The 14,993-nt window shown below is 39.0% G+C and overlaps 1 protein-coding gene across 7 annotated transcripts in view; it reads left to right on the top strand.

Moving 5' to 3' along the window:
* Positions 1-14,993, top strand: part of HTT (huntingtin) — a 182,505-nt gene that overhangs the window by 26,099 nt on the left and 141,413 nt on the right. For 5 of the 7 annotated variants that reach the window (XM_073342650.1, XM_073342648.1, XM_073342647.1 and 2 more), the window contains 5 exons: positions 974-1,152; positions 1,719-1,923; positions 2,899-2,946; positions 8,924-9,004; positions 10,200-10,564. In XM_073342650.1, the coding sequence (XP_073198751.1) occupies positions 974-1,152; positions 1,719-1,923; positions 2,899-2,946; positions 8,924-9,004; positions 10,200-10,564 (878 nt within the window). The remainder of the gene's footprint in view (positions 1-973; positions 1,153-1,718; positions 1,924-2,898; positions 2,947-8,923; positions 9,005-10,199; positions 10,565-14,993) is intronic. The other 2 variants (XM_073342649.1, XM_073342651.1) reach the window with 2 other exon arrangements.

Below are 14,993 nucleotides of genomic sequence, written 5' to 3'. Positions count from 1 at the left end.
ATCAGAATTCCACCTCAGCCAGGGCATATCATTACCAGTGTTCATAAGGATGAGGCGTGGCTCCATACCTTGGATATTAGAAGGGCCATTGGCCTTTTATGTGGACAGGACTAGATCTTTTATGTTGTCATCCCAGCTGTTCATCATAGTTGCAGATAGGATGAAAAGCCTTTCAATCTTGACGCAGAAGATTTCATCCATGATTTTTTCCTGCATACGCCTATGCTATGAAATTGCCAATATACCTCTCTTTGCCAGGGTGGTAGCTCTGCAAGAGGTCAGGCAGCTACCACAGCTTTTTTTGTGGGGAAGGGGGCGGGGGCTCAAATACCCATTGCAGACATTTTGTAGAGCTGCAGCTTGGTCATTGGTACATACAACATAAGTAGCAGTAGAAGTATCTTAGCTTTCCAGAGATGTAGCAAGTTTGAACAAATAGCTCTTCAGTCCTTGTTCAAGTAGACTCCGAATCCCACCTCCCAGTTTGAACTGCTTGTGATTCACCTGAAGTGGAATGGGCATGTGCAATCACTTGAAGAAAAATACCTTTTCTGTAACAGTTCTTAAAGATGTTGCACATGTCCATTCCATGGTCTGCTCTCCTTCCTCTGTATGGAATCTGGTGCTAAGAAACTGAGTGGGGTCTGGTACGACTCTGACTTTTGTACCATGGTGCAGCAGCAGAAGACAGTAGATGCTGCCTGTGCTGCCCCAGTTGGTACCGCCAAGGGAAACATCTCTGACTTGGGTGCACACATTCCTGAAGTGGAATGGACATGTGCAACACATCTTGAAGAACAATTACAGAGCAGGTTAGTAAACCTTTTTAGTTCTCTACTACTCTTGCTTTTTTAGTGACACTTCTGCCATAGTATTTTTTTGGGGTAAGTAAAAGAACTGATGATGATGTCTTGAGTTAATGCATAGTACTTGTACTACTAGTAAGACAAGAGTCACGATAACTTTTTTACAGGTTTGTTGGTTCCTGTGGAAGATGAACACCCTACTCTTTTAATTCTTGGAGTACTGCTCACACTAAGGTATCTAATGCCATTACTGCAGCAGCAAGTAAAGGATACCAGCCTGAAAGGCAGTTTTGGTGTAACACGAAAAGAAACAGAGATTTCACCTTCTCCAGATCAACTTATACAGGTGAGAGTTGAATGGTAACTCTTTCAAAGTACTAATTGGCTTGTGAACCAGCAAACATCCTTGTAATGTACAGTATAATGGATTTCTCATATTTGTTAACTATTTTAGTTGTGAGTTGGGAGGGGTTCAGAGTTCACTTTTTGTCAGTATTATTCATTATTTGATTATATGTTTGCCCAGTGACTGGCAAAATATAAATATCACTGCAAAGCAAAGTGCAATGGCAATATTATGAATTAGTAGTCCTGCAGGAGCAAAGGACCATCACAAACCTTGCCACCTTCCGCTTCAAGTGCAAAGCACACTTATTTGACTTGCCTTCTCTAATATAGCAGTGTGTACCTTTTTAAAAATAAAAATCCTACCAAAACAAAACACACTGCACACAGAGTTTTCTCTGTGGGGAGAGGATGAGAGAAAACAAACTGCATGTGACAGATGTTAGTCACGTCACTTAGTGCACTACTGAAAGTTGCTTAGAACCTGTGGCTGCAAGGGTGGTATAAGCCTATTTAGAAAAGGAGATAGTTATAAATATTTACTACTAAGGATTCTTTGATTTATAGGTCTATGAATTGACTTTGCATTACACTCAGCACCAGGACCACAATGTTGTGACTGGAGCTTTAGAACTATTACAGCAACTTTTTAGAACACCACCGCCTGATCTTCTTCATGCCCTGACCACTTCAGGAGGCATTACACAGGTCAGTGTATCCAAAGACGAGTCTATCAGCAGAAGCCGCAGTGGAAGCATAGTGGAGCTTCTAGGTAAGCAATATTTTTGGCGTTTTAGCTGAGAGATCAACACACACTTTGCAGGCTCTTTAAATTCCTTAGTTAGCCAAAATGATTAAAAAAAATGTGTGTTTAAAACCTGTGTGTGGAAATGTCAGGCTTTTTCAGAAGCAAGTGTGTAGATTCTTTATGCATATAGAGGAAATTGGAAAAGATTGGAGTTTGGGACAATATTTCTAATATAAATATCTTAGTTCAGTCTTATGTTTTGTACTTGTATCTCCTTTCGTTTAACCAAAAGTTGTAAGACCACCATTCTAATTGATAACTTTATGAGAAAATTAATACCCTTCTTACCAATCTTTTGACCAGGCAGTGGTGCGTGGAAAGCTGATCTAATAAAAATGTACATTAACTATGAAAGCTCATTGCCAATTGTCTAGTTTATGACCAACAATGATCATAAATTCTCAGTGTAACTATTAAGCTTGTCTATAATTTTCTTTTAGGTTTTGATGCTCTTGTCTATGAAGTACATGTTCTTATAAATAAAATATTGTCTTAACTCTTTAAATTTCTGAAATGAAAATCTTCTTTTCCTATTGGATTTTTTAAAAAAACTTCACTTTTATGGTAAACTCATTTTTTTATATTAGACGGAAGAATGAATATTCCAATTGCTCTGATTTACAAGTTTGTTGCGAATAGATAGTAATTCAGCAGCCAGGCAAAAAAAGACCACAACGCTGCAATGGTAAATGAATAGTATATTTTTAAAAGTGAAAAACTTCAGTTGAGTTCTCCCCTTCCCCCCCTAGAGTGCAAAGAAGTGTCTGAGCACAACATTTTAGAGCTGCTCTACCTGACAAGGTTTGAAACCTTAAAGGAAACACATTTTTCTATTTAATTTCTAATCTTTGTCTAATGGCCTTATGAGGCTGTTAGAATTCCTTCTTAATTTTAGCAGCTCTGTTCTTTTCCCTGATTTTGTTACTTTGTGATTTGCAGCTAGAGGGGGGTCTTCGTGCAGCCCTGTTCTGTCAAGAAAACTAAAAGGTGACTATCTTCAGAATCACAATTGCTTAATCACATTATTTTCTGATTTTTCACTTGATTGTCTTGCTAAATTTTGATTTCCATTCAGTAATGCGTTCCTCTTTGCAACTGGGATTGAAGAGTATAAATCTAATTTTTGTCAGAGTTTGACATTACAACCAAGATATAGTGAAGTAATTCAAAAAGCAGAAACGTTATTACTATTTTTTTCTTTGCTTTGCTGACAGAATTATCCTGATCATTACTGATGCAGCTTTCACATTTTCAGCACCATTTCTAAAAATTAATCTCTGAACAGGGCCCGGTTACCTTTTTTTACAACAATATTTGACCTGTAATGAAACAAACACAACAGTTAAGAGACAAATTGGAAAATTATGCTTTTTGATCTTTCTCACTGTTTCATTCCTTCACTAATGCATGTGTATGTCTTGCATGTTTTAAAATGCCACTCGTGGTCTGATCTGATTTGTCTGTCCTGTGATGACTAACACTGCTCACTTATGACTTAAAATGCCACTATCATTTTGATTTTTTTCTCTGTCACTGAGGTTTGTCAAAATCTTAGTTTGAGCTCTCATCCTTAAACATTCTGTGCACGGTTTGACCATAATAACGTACTTCATGTTTAGTCATACTTGTGTAGCTTTCTAAAGAAGCTCGATAGCAGGAATGGAGCCATTATAAACCGCACCCTAGGTCAGGATTCATTAGTTCTGACTCCTGCTGTGCCTGTGCAAAATCCCATTGGCTTCTGTGGCATTCTGTGTGGGAACAGGGGTCTGTGCTAGTGAATTCCAGTATAGGATTTGGGGTAGAGAAGGCAGTATAAGGGAGAAAAATACCTTTATTTGGATTAACAGTTTAGAAGTAGAATGGGGATTCAACAAGCATGTGTTGCCTCTACAGCAATTAGGACCTCTACAGCACCTAATTTACATTGTTCCGAATATGCTCTTTTCCCCCTCTAATTGGTGATTTTGTGTGTTTGAAAATAAATAAAAAATAAACTAGCCTTGACCTTAGTGTGATAAGAAAGTAGCTTAATGTGATTAAACTCTGATATTGCTGAATGAGGTGGATGTTTGCGAGCTACAGCGATAGGTCTATATAAGACTCTTTTTAGGAAAGATAAAGGAAGAGATCGTGTTGATAAAGTAGAACCTATTTCTATATGAATCTGGAAGCCAGTTTACTATGCAACAAAATTAGTGCAACGTGGTGTTCACTTTATACTAATAAAGGTATAATCTTTGTTTTTCATGTTTGGTTTAAATGTTTTGAATATAGCAGTAGGTCTTTAATAAAATACGTTTATACGTTACTAATTATAGATTAAACAGTCGTTAAATTCAGAAACATTAAACTCTCTACAATTAATGAATGAATATAATCCTCATTTGATAAAACACATTTTCACAGCTTGTATCATTGCTTAATGTCATGGTCCTGCCTGTTAGATGATCGTGAAATGAGAGCTGATATTGTAGTTTACATGTAGTTGCATGTGGCAAACTTTGAGGTCTGAAGGGACCATTGTGATCATCTAGTCTGGGGCCTGCAATGTGCAGGACATCAGAACCTTAGCCACCCACTCCTGAAATAGATCCCTGACCTCTAGCTGAGTTACTAAAGTCCTCAAATCATGCTTAAAGACTTCAATTTACAGAGAATTCACCATTTACCATAGTTTAAACCTGCAAATGACCCATGCTCCCATACTGCAGAGGAAAGCAAAAACCCCCCAGGGTTTCTGCCAGTCTGTCCCAGGGGGAAATTCCTTCCTGACTGCAAATATGGCAGTCAGACCCTGAGCACGTGGGCAAGATCAACCAGGCAGATACCTGAGAGAGAATTCTCTGTACTAACTCAGAGCTCTCCCCATCTAGTGTCCCGTCTCCAGCCACTGGAGAGTTTTGCTACTGGCAGTTGCCAATGGGCCGCATGCCATTATAGGCAGTCCCATCACACCTTCCCCTCCATAAGCTTATCAAGCTCATTCTTGAAGCCAGTTAGGTTTTTTGCCCCCACTGTTTCCCTTGGAAGGCTGTTCCAGAACTTCACTCCTCTGTTGGTTAGGAACCTTCACATAATTTTGAGCCTAATCTTGTTGACGGTCATTTGTTCTTGTGTCCACATTGAGGCTTAACTGAAATAACTCCTCTCCTTCCCTGTTGGTTGTCCCTCTGATGTGTATATATAGAGAGAGATAATATCTCCCCTAAGCCTTTTTTTGGTTAGGCTAAACAAGCCAAGGGTTGAACTACGGTTATTGTAGTATCCTAACTGAATTTCTTTACTTATGCATGTTTTAATCCCATACTTCATGTTTATTCCTGCATTTTTCAGTATAAATGAATAGCATATTCAGTGTAATTATCCCAGTTCTTCCTATGAATTTCAAAGATGCATTCCTCTTTTAGAGAAGACTTTAAAAGTTAGCAGAAGTAGATAGTTGCATTGAAGTGGATTTCAAATTTTGCCATTTACTGGCATATAGAGCATTGGGGTTCTTCTCTTTCTGCTGGGAGTGGGGCTATTGGACTTCTAATATGCTCCCCATGGGTCAGTGGGTGGAGAGGTGAGGAAAGGGAGGGAGAAACACAGCAGCATTTGATTCCACTCCCAGCACTCTGTAATATCCTGTACTCACCCTGAAGCAATAGCACCAAGAATCTGGTTTTAGCTTTGGTTCATGTTTGGGCTATATTTTGAAGGCTGTCTTGTCAACCATAAGACTAAAAGACATATTTTCTAAATGAATGCTTACATATTGGACCACAACTGTACAGCATCTTAAAAACAAAAGGGCAATTATCTGGTCATTAACATGGCCACATAATCATATTATACAAAGGGTCCTGAACAGAGCTAAAGTTGACATCAGCTTTTGTTCATAACCTACTTTGCACTTAATCTTAAAGGTTACCTTCTTGGGAAACTGAAAACTGTTCCTTTTGGTTTCTTTAAAATGTCTAAATGCATGAAAGATTGGAAAATGAAATATCGTCTTCCCTAGTTTTGGTGGAGGAAATTCTAGTAGGAGTTTTCTCATCCCTTCATGGGTATAGGTGCGTGTATGTATGATTTATCATTGATAGTGTGACTGGCCTGCACACAAAGTACAGCGTCTGTCCTGAGGACCTTGAAAATCCAGAATATGTGGATTATAAAAAATGCGAGGAAGCTTGGAGCAGTGGGCAAATTAGTAGCATGCTACTTGTAGTATCAGAGAAGTAGTGGTTTTTAGGAAGGATTTGAATGAGGAGAAAGTGTTGAATCTTTCCAGGAAAGTGTTTATTTTCCTAGTTTGTCCAGGTTTGAATTAAATAAGTGTTACAATTTTTGGATTGTAAAATTTTTTTTCCAGAAAAACCCACTCTCTTGGTAGTTCGGTCTTCACTTATCTGTTTTGAGATCATCCCACTATTCCATTTTTTGCTAGCGGAGTGGAGAATTCAAGACTTTACATTTCAGTTGTAAAAACCAAGCCAAAAATGACCATTCCTTTATCCATCAAGGAGAAATAAAAAGGGCAAAAACCCACTTATTTTCCCTTTGTTGGTCACCTTTAATGATCACATACTGAGTCTTCTATGCTTGAGGTTCAGAACAAAGTATGACCTTAAGTATACTCAACCATTTTCAGCATGATTTAAATGACCTGTAACTTATATCACTTAATTATTTTAAAAAAATGTTCTTATGCTTTTACAGCGTAAAAAATAAAAAAGAGAAGCCTAAACATTTGTTGTAGAATAGATTTTTTTAGTTGTCTTTTTTTTTGCATTATTTTTCCTGAGTACTGTAGAATTGCACAATTCCATAATGCCACAACTACATTTTTCCTTATAGTGCTCTGCATAAAGACAATTCTGCAACTCTGTATTATCAGAGCTGTGTTTCATTTTTTTTCTTCACATGAAAAATACAAAACCAAGAATGTTAAATGCAAATGTCTGTGTTGATGCAGCCTTGTGGCTGCATCATAAAAGAAAACAAAATTGGAAATGCAAAACAGAATTCTCTGCCACACATTTTGGATTACTGGTTAGTCTTTCTAAATATGTAGTTTAGTTTACTGTATAGTATGTGTCACATAAGCTGCTAATACCATTATCACAGTAACTCTTGTTTCCTGGATCTTTTTAAATGTTTTATCTTATTGCATTAGGTGGGGTTTTGCATCTTTGTGTAACCTATACACACTTTTTTTAAAAGCCCTGGTTGAGCACCCCATTATGGGATTTATTAGGCTGCTTTATTAAACTCAGACTTTGCATCCCCCACATGCTTTTGAATTTACTGAGTGTGAGCAGCATCCAGCCATGGACTTGCTCTGGCCTTTCAGGCTCACTCCTGGGGTGCAGACTGCAATGCTGGTTACCCCTTCTCGGGATGTGGAGCCCAGCAGCTGAACTCGCCTCGATCCCAAGACTAGTGTGGACATCCCAAGTCTCACCAGGAGCTCATGCATGCCTTCTTCAGAGCTCCATCCTCGTGGGTACTCTGGATTACTGTTTCACCCTTTGGGGATTTTGTGACAATTAAAACCAGTAACACACAGACTTTGCAAACACACTTCTAAACCACACACACTTCCTTGGCCAGGTCTATATTTTGAGTGCTTTGCTGGTATATCTATATTGGTACGTGTATGCTGGCAGAAGGCTCCTAGTGTGGATGCAAGTTGTACCAGCAAAACTGTGCTTTTACTGGAATAACTGCATCTACATGAGAGGCTTTTGGTGAGACAGCTGTCAGTCAGGGATCACACCTCTTTACACCCCTGACTGACAGAGCTATGCTGGCAAAAGTCTGTAGTGTAGACCTGGCCATAGACAAAGCATACGGGATATACAGATCTATGAAAAAATATCAAACACCCTCCTTCTTTTTCTCAGCCCTTCTGAGAGCCCTTCGGGTCTTAATCAACATCTTCCAGCAAGTCCAGAATTCTCCAGCCCTTCTACTCCTGCCCAGTCTTGTCTTCTAGTTTTGATATGCTACCTCCTTGTTGGAGAGTTTCCCTTTTAACAACAGAATCCAGTACTCTTCCTGTCCTTTCCTTGGAGTATTTCCACTCTGTAATTCTTTATGGCCTGCTGTCTCCAACCCTCAGTCTTTGTTACTGGGGATAAGAGACATTTGCAAGCCAAACATTTGTGGCTGGTAGAATTTAATACCCTGATAAGGCAAGGTTATTGCAATGCTCATGGTCCTTAATGTCTGCTCTATTCAGGGGAGACACCCAGACCTTCTCCCTTTAAAACAAGAGAATTGATGCAGGGATACAATGAAAGCTATCAGTAAGGGTTTAAACATACAGGGAATTCATAAAAGACTGGAATTCATAAGTTCACATAAACAGATCCCCAAACTGTCACAAAATAATCAGCTTTCGTTTTGTCCTTTTGTCATTGTCCACTTCTCTCCTGACTACATAGTAAGATGCTGTCTGCTCTTTCTCTTATTCATTTTCCCAATATTCATTATTTTATAATAACTTGGATATTTTTTCAGTGCAATGATAGATAATTTACTTCAAAAAGGGTAGAAATTTTACATCAGACACTTTTCATGTGTGCAGTGTTGTAGCCGTGTTGGTTCCGGGATATTCAACAAGGTGAGTGAGGTAATATCTTTAATTGGATCAACTTCTGTGGATGAGAGAGAAGCTTTTGAACTTAAACGGAGCTCTTCTTCAGGTCTGGGAAATGTACTCAAGAGTGTCACACCTAAATACAAGATGGAACAGATTGTTTAGCTCTGTGATACTCTTGAGTACGTTTCCCAGCCCTGAAGAAGAGCTTTGTGTAGCTTGAAAGCTTGTCTCTCTTGCCAACAGAAGTTGGTCCAATAATATTACCTAACCTACCTTGTCTCTTTTTTTAAAAAAAAGAATTTAGACTGTTTCCAGGGCATAGGATAGCATTTTTAGCGAACTTAAAAATTCCATTGCTGCATCATTTATCAGGTAAAGTACTTTTTGGCGAAGAAGAAGGCTTGGAGGATGACCCTGAAACGCGGTCAGAAGTCAGCACTGCAACTTTTGCAGGTAGGACTGCATTCTTTTTAGCACTTCTGCCTTTCTATAATGTGTTCGCCTTGAATAGCAAATAAGTGTCTGTTCTTAAAATATGATCGACTAAAAATGGAATAGCCCAACGCTACATACAGTTATATTTTACCATCACCTTTACGATTTATCTTTTGTTGGTTTATGAAGTGTGGAGATTGTTAAAAATTTAATTCAACTGTGATTATGGAATTTACATAGTTGAGGATTAAAGGGGAAACAACATAAAAGGTGTTTAATGTGGCATCATGTTTTTAAAAGAATCATTATTTCAAAACTTAATTTAAAGGGATAAAAATGAATTTAAAATCTAAAAAGAGTTGAAAGTAGTTTTAAGTACTACACATGTTCCTGAGTAGTCCTGCCAATCTTTCTCTTTACAATTATATTTTTCCTATTTTAACAAAATGTTTCTATTCATTATTGTTGTGTTGAAATACCTGAAAATGAGAGAGACTGCCTATACACAGTGTGCTGTGAAATACACTAAGTAAACAAATTGAAATCTATAGAATTTTTTTGTAATCTTTGTGTTTCTTGTGACAGTAAGTAAATAAGCTTTCACAAGGTGTTTTTATCACACAATTTCCCTTTAAAATATCTGCCTACCTTCTCATCTTCCTCATTCTAGTCTTTTGCAACAGTTTCTTGCTGTTATTTTAAAATGTTGTTTTTAAAGTGCTGTTAGCAATCATCGTAACAGAAGATGAACAAATAATATTTTGTTTAAAATAGAAGATGCGTACTGTTTAGAAACTCAGACTCATGTCCAAATTTGCATATATTTTCTTCCTGAACTTTAAAACCCTGCTTCTGGCATCTTTAACCCAGAGTTAAAAAAGATGGTTCTTGGACTGCAGTGTTCAAATCCAAAAGGACTAAATATGGGCCTTGAGGTGCTGGTTATACAGCCTTCATAGAAGAAGCAATGAAAAGTTAAAAAGGCTGTACTATACCTAAATGGCTTACAGGCATTTATGTCCCTAGCAATATTTTATTGCTTCATTCACTGCTTCCTTCTAAATCTTTTCCCTTAATCCAGTTTTATATCGGGATGCAAAACTGAATTTGATTATTTTATTTTTCTTTGGTGTTCTAATCTTTTCCTTAAAGTGTATACAGATAATATTTTCTTGATAGATGACTTTGGATCACTAATTGCTTTTTGTTTCAGCCTCTATGAAGAGTGAGATAACCAGTGAATTAGCTTCTTCATCAGGAGTATCAACAGCTGGATCAATAGTAAGTTCTGCAGCTGATCCCACAGGACATGACATCATCACTGAGCAGCCACGTTCACAACATACTTTGCAATCAGACTCTGTAGACGTGACCAGTTGTGATTTGGCCAGCACAACTACTGAAGGGGAAGAGGATGACATGCTTAGTCGGAGCTCCAGCCAAATCAGCACTGTCCAGTCAGACCCCACTATGGACATGAATGATGGCACGCAGGCTTCTTCACCAGTTAGTGATAGCTCTCAGACTACCACAGAAGGTCCAGATTCAGCTGTGACCCCTTCGGACAGTTCTGAAATTGTAAGTGTGCAACTGGCAGAGCGGGTATCCCAGTCTTCTACTCAGGGGCCTGACATATCTCAGAGCTCCTCCATGGAGGGCCCAGTCTTGGACACATCTACTTATTCATCTTCTGCTTTTCCGTCCTCAGTTAATAGCACTGAAAAGGTCAGCAGCTCATAGCTTTAACTGAGAGCTTGACCTCATTTTAACACTTTCACTGCAGCTTTAAAAAATGAATTGCTGTTTATAAAATGTGTTTGAACACAAGGCTTTAAACTTGACCTCTAAGTATTAAACACACTATAAAATTACTCTTCTCACTAAAAGAATGAAAATATTAATGGGTTTTCATGAGAAACTTTCTAAATATTACATGCTTCTTTTTTAATAGTATGTTAACCCTTAAAACTAACTAAATTGTAAACCTTCAGTTTAAAAAGGCTAGTGAAAGTGTTAAAGGGTGAACCTTCCATTTGGAATAATAGATAATACCCCTCAAGTCTGAGTGTTTCAACCTCATGCTTTCATGTTTCATATTCTGTGGCTTATTGCCTGTGCTTTCTCCCTTGGAAATTGTTTTAATACCTCTTGTTATACCCTCTTGGAATTTCTGTTACACCTCCTATCCCAATATAACGGTCCTCGGGAGCCAAAAAATCTTACCTCGTTATAGGTGAAACTGCATTATATCAAACTTGCTTTGGCCTCGAGCATTTCTGTTATTCATAGTCACTTCCCGCCCCCTGAGCCCTCAGAACCCCAGACCCATCAAATCCCCCCCCCCCCCCGCTCCCTGTCCCCTGACTGCCCTAACCCCTATCCACACCCCTGACCCATGACAGGCCCCCCGGGATTCCCACGCCCTATTCAATGCCCCTGACCGCCCCGCCCCCAGAACTTCTGAACCATCCAACCCCCGCTTGCTCCCTGTCCCCTGACCGTCCCCCGAGACCCTCTGCCCCTTATCCAACCCCTTGGCCCCAGCCCTGCACTCTTAACACATTGCTCAGAGCAGCATGTCGGAGCCAGACATGCTGATCCGCTGGAGTGCGCAGCCCCACCCCCCAGAGCGCTGCTTTACCGCATTATATCCAAATTCGTGTTATATTGGGGTAGAGGTGTATATCGTTTGAACATTGCATAACTTCATATATACCACATATTGATGCTTTTATGCTTGCTTCAAGCATTTATTCAGTAGTGTACTCTACAGATATTTCAGCAAGCCCGTCTCTTTTTGGTGAAGATGTCATGTAGTTGAAAAAGAACAGTTCAAAAGACACTAATGCTTTTTTTGGTTTTTGTTTTAAAAAAAGTTTTTTTTTCAATGGATTTGGCAAACGACAATCAAATGCAGATATGTAGCATATCAACCCTCAATTCAGGCTTCCAAATGTGGTGTCAGTGCTTGACCTAAAAGCAGCTCTGTGAACTTATTGAAGATAAGTTGGGAAGAATAAATGACCTATTGAGTTATTTTTAAAAATGGTTATTTTACAAGTATGGCAAACAGGTACTCTTGCACAAAAGTGGGGTCAGACTGTGCAGGAGAGGAATGGTAATATTTTCTCAAACTCTGACCAGCACTTAAATGCTCATGATGCAAAAATGACCTGGTGTTCACAGTAGATAGTACAGATCTCAGTAATAGGATTGACCCTCTCCTTTCTTGGAAGCTCCTAGTAGTGAGATAGTTAACATTGTTGATGTTTAAGTGGTCATCCTCAAGCTTCAGAGTGAATACTATATTCAGAAGAATTGGAGAGTTCCCACTTCCCTTAAAGCTGTTGCTTCAGGCTGTCTGCATGTTTGGGCTAATATAACTGCATTGGTTTAGACTTGTTCAGATTTTGACAGTTATCTTTGCAATCATAAAGACTGGAGTCTTAAGCTTTTTTAAATTCATAAATATTAAGACCAGAAAGGACAATTAGGATCATAGTCTGACCTTCTGCATCACACAGGCCATAGACTCTCACCGAGTACTTTCTGCATCAAGCCTGTAATTTCTGTTTGAGCTATAGCATAGTTTTTAGAAAGATACCCAGTCTTGATTTACAACTTCAAGCGATGAAGAATACAAGATATCCATAAGTAATTAAATAAAGTTTAAATCGTAAAGCCCAAGATTCCGCTTTAACGGAGAAGTACCAATTTGCTGAGCTGGATGATCACAGTTTACAAATACGTCCTTCACTGGCAGTTTTTAACACTTACATATCTTTTATTTCCTCCTTTCAGTGTTTAGTATGCTCGCTTAGCACATAACCATTGCTCTAATGTACTGGGATTGTGAACTCTGGAAATGAACAGTTAAGTTTGGACACACAAGGTTGTACATAGTTCTTTTCAACATGAGTTGCAATCTAAAATTATCGAAGGCTTTCATATTTTCTTGGTACAGTAACTGCTTGCTTAATATTGTAGTTATGTTCCTGAAAAATGTTATTTTAAGTGAAATGATGTTAAGCAAATCCAATTTCCCCATAAGAATTAATGTAAATGGGGGGGTTAGGTTCCAGGGACATTTTTTTTGCCAGACAAGAGACTATATTTTACATGTGTACACACACACACACACACACACACACACACACACACACACACACACACACACACACACACACACACACACACACACACACACACACACACACACACACACACACACACACATATTTGTGTGTGTGTATAAAATATTTTTTGTGTGTACATATACACGGTATAAGTTTTAAACAATTTAATACAGTATGCAGCAATGATTGATTGTGAAGCTTGGTTGAGGAGGTGAAATTAGAGGATGGGATGTTTCCCAGGGTGATTTAGCACTGGCTGAGCCCTCAAGGGTTAACGCATTGTTGTTAATGTAGCCTCACACTCTACAAGGCAGCCTGAATGGAAGGAGGGGAGACAGCATGTCAGAAAGAGACCGAGAGACACACATACCCTCTGTGTGTGTGTGTGTGTGTGTGTGTGTGTGTGAGAGAGATAGAGACTAGCATTGCCCCTTTAAGAATGCTGACCCCTTTCTAAGTACGCTGTCTTTTTAAGAAGACCAGCAAGTTGAGACAGCTGCTGCTGCCAGCAAGCTTCCTCCATCCTGAGCCCTGTTCTCCCCCCCCCACCCCCCCGTGGAGATGGGGTAAAGGAGTGGGGGGGAGGAGAGGGACACCCTGACATTAGCACCCTTCTCCCCTCGCTCTCCCTCCTGCTCCCCCTCTCCCCCCCTCAGCAAGCAGGAGGCTCCTGGGAACAGCTCCAAGGCAGAGGATAGGAGCAGCACACACAGTGTGCCAGAGGGATGGCTGAATTGCCTGGCAATTGATAGGCTGCTGCACAGGGAACTTAGGGGAGCAGGGAGCTGATGGGGGGGTCCACCCTGTTTCCAAGCCCCCACCAACTACCTTCAGCTGGCTGCTCTTTCTGCAAGTAGTGGACAAAGCAGATGGCTGCCAAACAACTTTATAAGGGAGCATTGCACAACTTTAAACGAGCATGTTCCCTAATTGATCAGCAATGTAACAACGAAACAATGTTAACCGGGACGACGTTAAGTGAGGAGTTGCTGTACCTGCTTGGGAAATCCAGTACATACCATCTTCAGTGAGGTTTAGTGATGCTTAATACATACATAAATTGCCTCTGAAAGGCATCTTGTACTGTAAGTTGATAATTATTTAAACAATGAACTTGGAAATACCCAGAGGTCACCTGGTATTTAGCAAACAGGTTAAGAGTTAACCATTTTAGATGCAATCATAAATACTTGGGTAAATAGCTGATGTGTGCATTAAAATGCTTGAACTACAAATCATAACTAAGCAGCTCCAATTCAAACCCAGTGAAAATGACCTTTAATTAAATGGGCAATTGAGAGTGAAGAGCTTATAGTTGCAGATCACATTCAGTCTTGCAAATGATCATTATAACAATTATTAAGCTTTATTAAAATTGCATGAAAAATTAACTGGAATTTTTATGAAGCAAACAAATTGCTTAATATTCAGATCTTTAATTCAGTACATGTAAATTCATTCAGAACAGAATTTGATGATGGTATTGCAACAAATGTAACTGAAGTTAGAATTTGTCCTGGTGAATCTTATTGCGGTTTCCATTTGCTTTGGAAATCATGTTCAGTCATTATGGAACCCTACAATGCCATTTCTAGTCACTTTTATTGTAAAACCATAGTGTAAAATACAAATGCATTTTAAAAACCAGTGTTTGAAAGAGTTTTTATTTATCTGCCAAAACCTGAGTTCAGGGTTTGGAATCTTCTCTGCAACAGCTAATCAAAACAGTTATCTAAAATCGTACTTCCTACATTGTCATAAGCTTTCCCCCGGGTAATGTGGAACACTGAACTTGAGTTTTGGCAGGTAAGCAAAAGAGAAACTGCTTCACAATTACTGTTCAAAAATATTTATTTTAAACACACATTAAT

This window comes from Lepidochelys kempii, chromosome 4 (genome assembly GCF_965140265.1).
Source record: "Lepidochelys kempii isolate rLepKem1 chromosome 4, rLepKem1.hap2, whole genome shotgun sequence".
NCBI lineage: Eukaryota > Metazoa > Chordata > Testudines > Cheloniidae > Lepidochelys > Lepidochelys kempii.
This window is presented reverse-complemented; position numbering and strand designations above follow the sequence as displayed.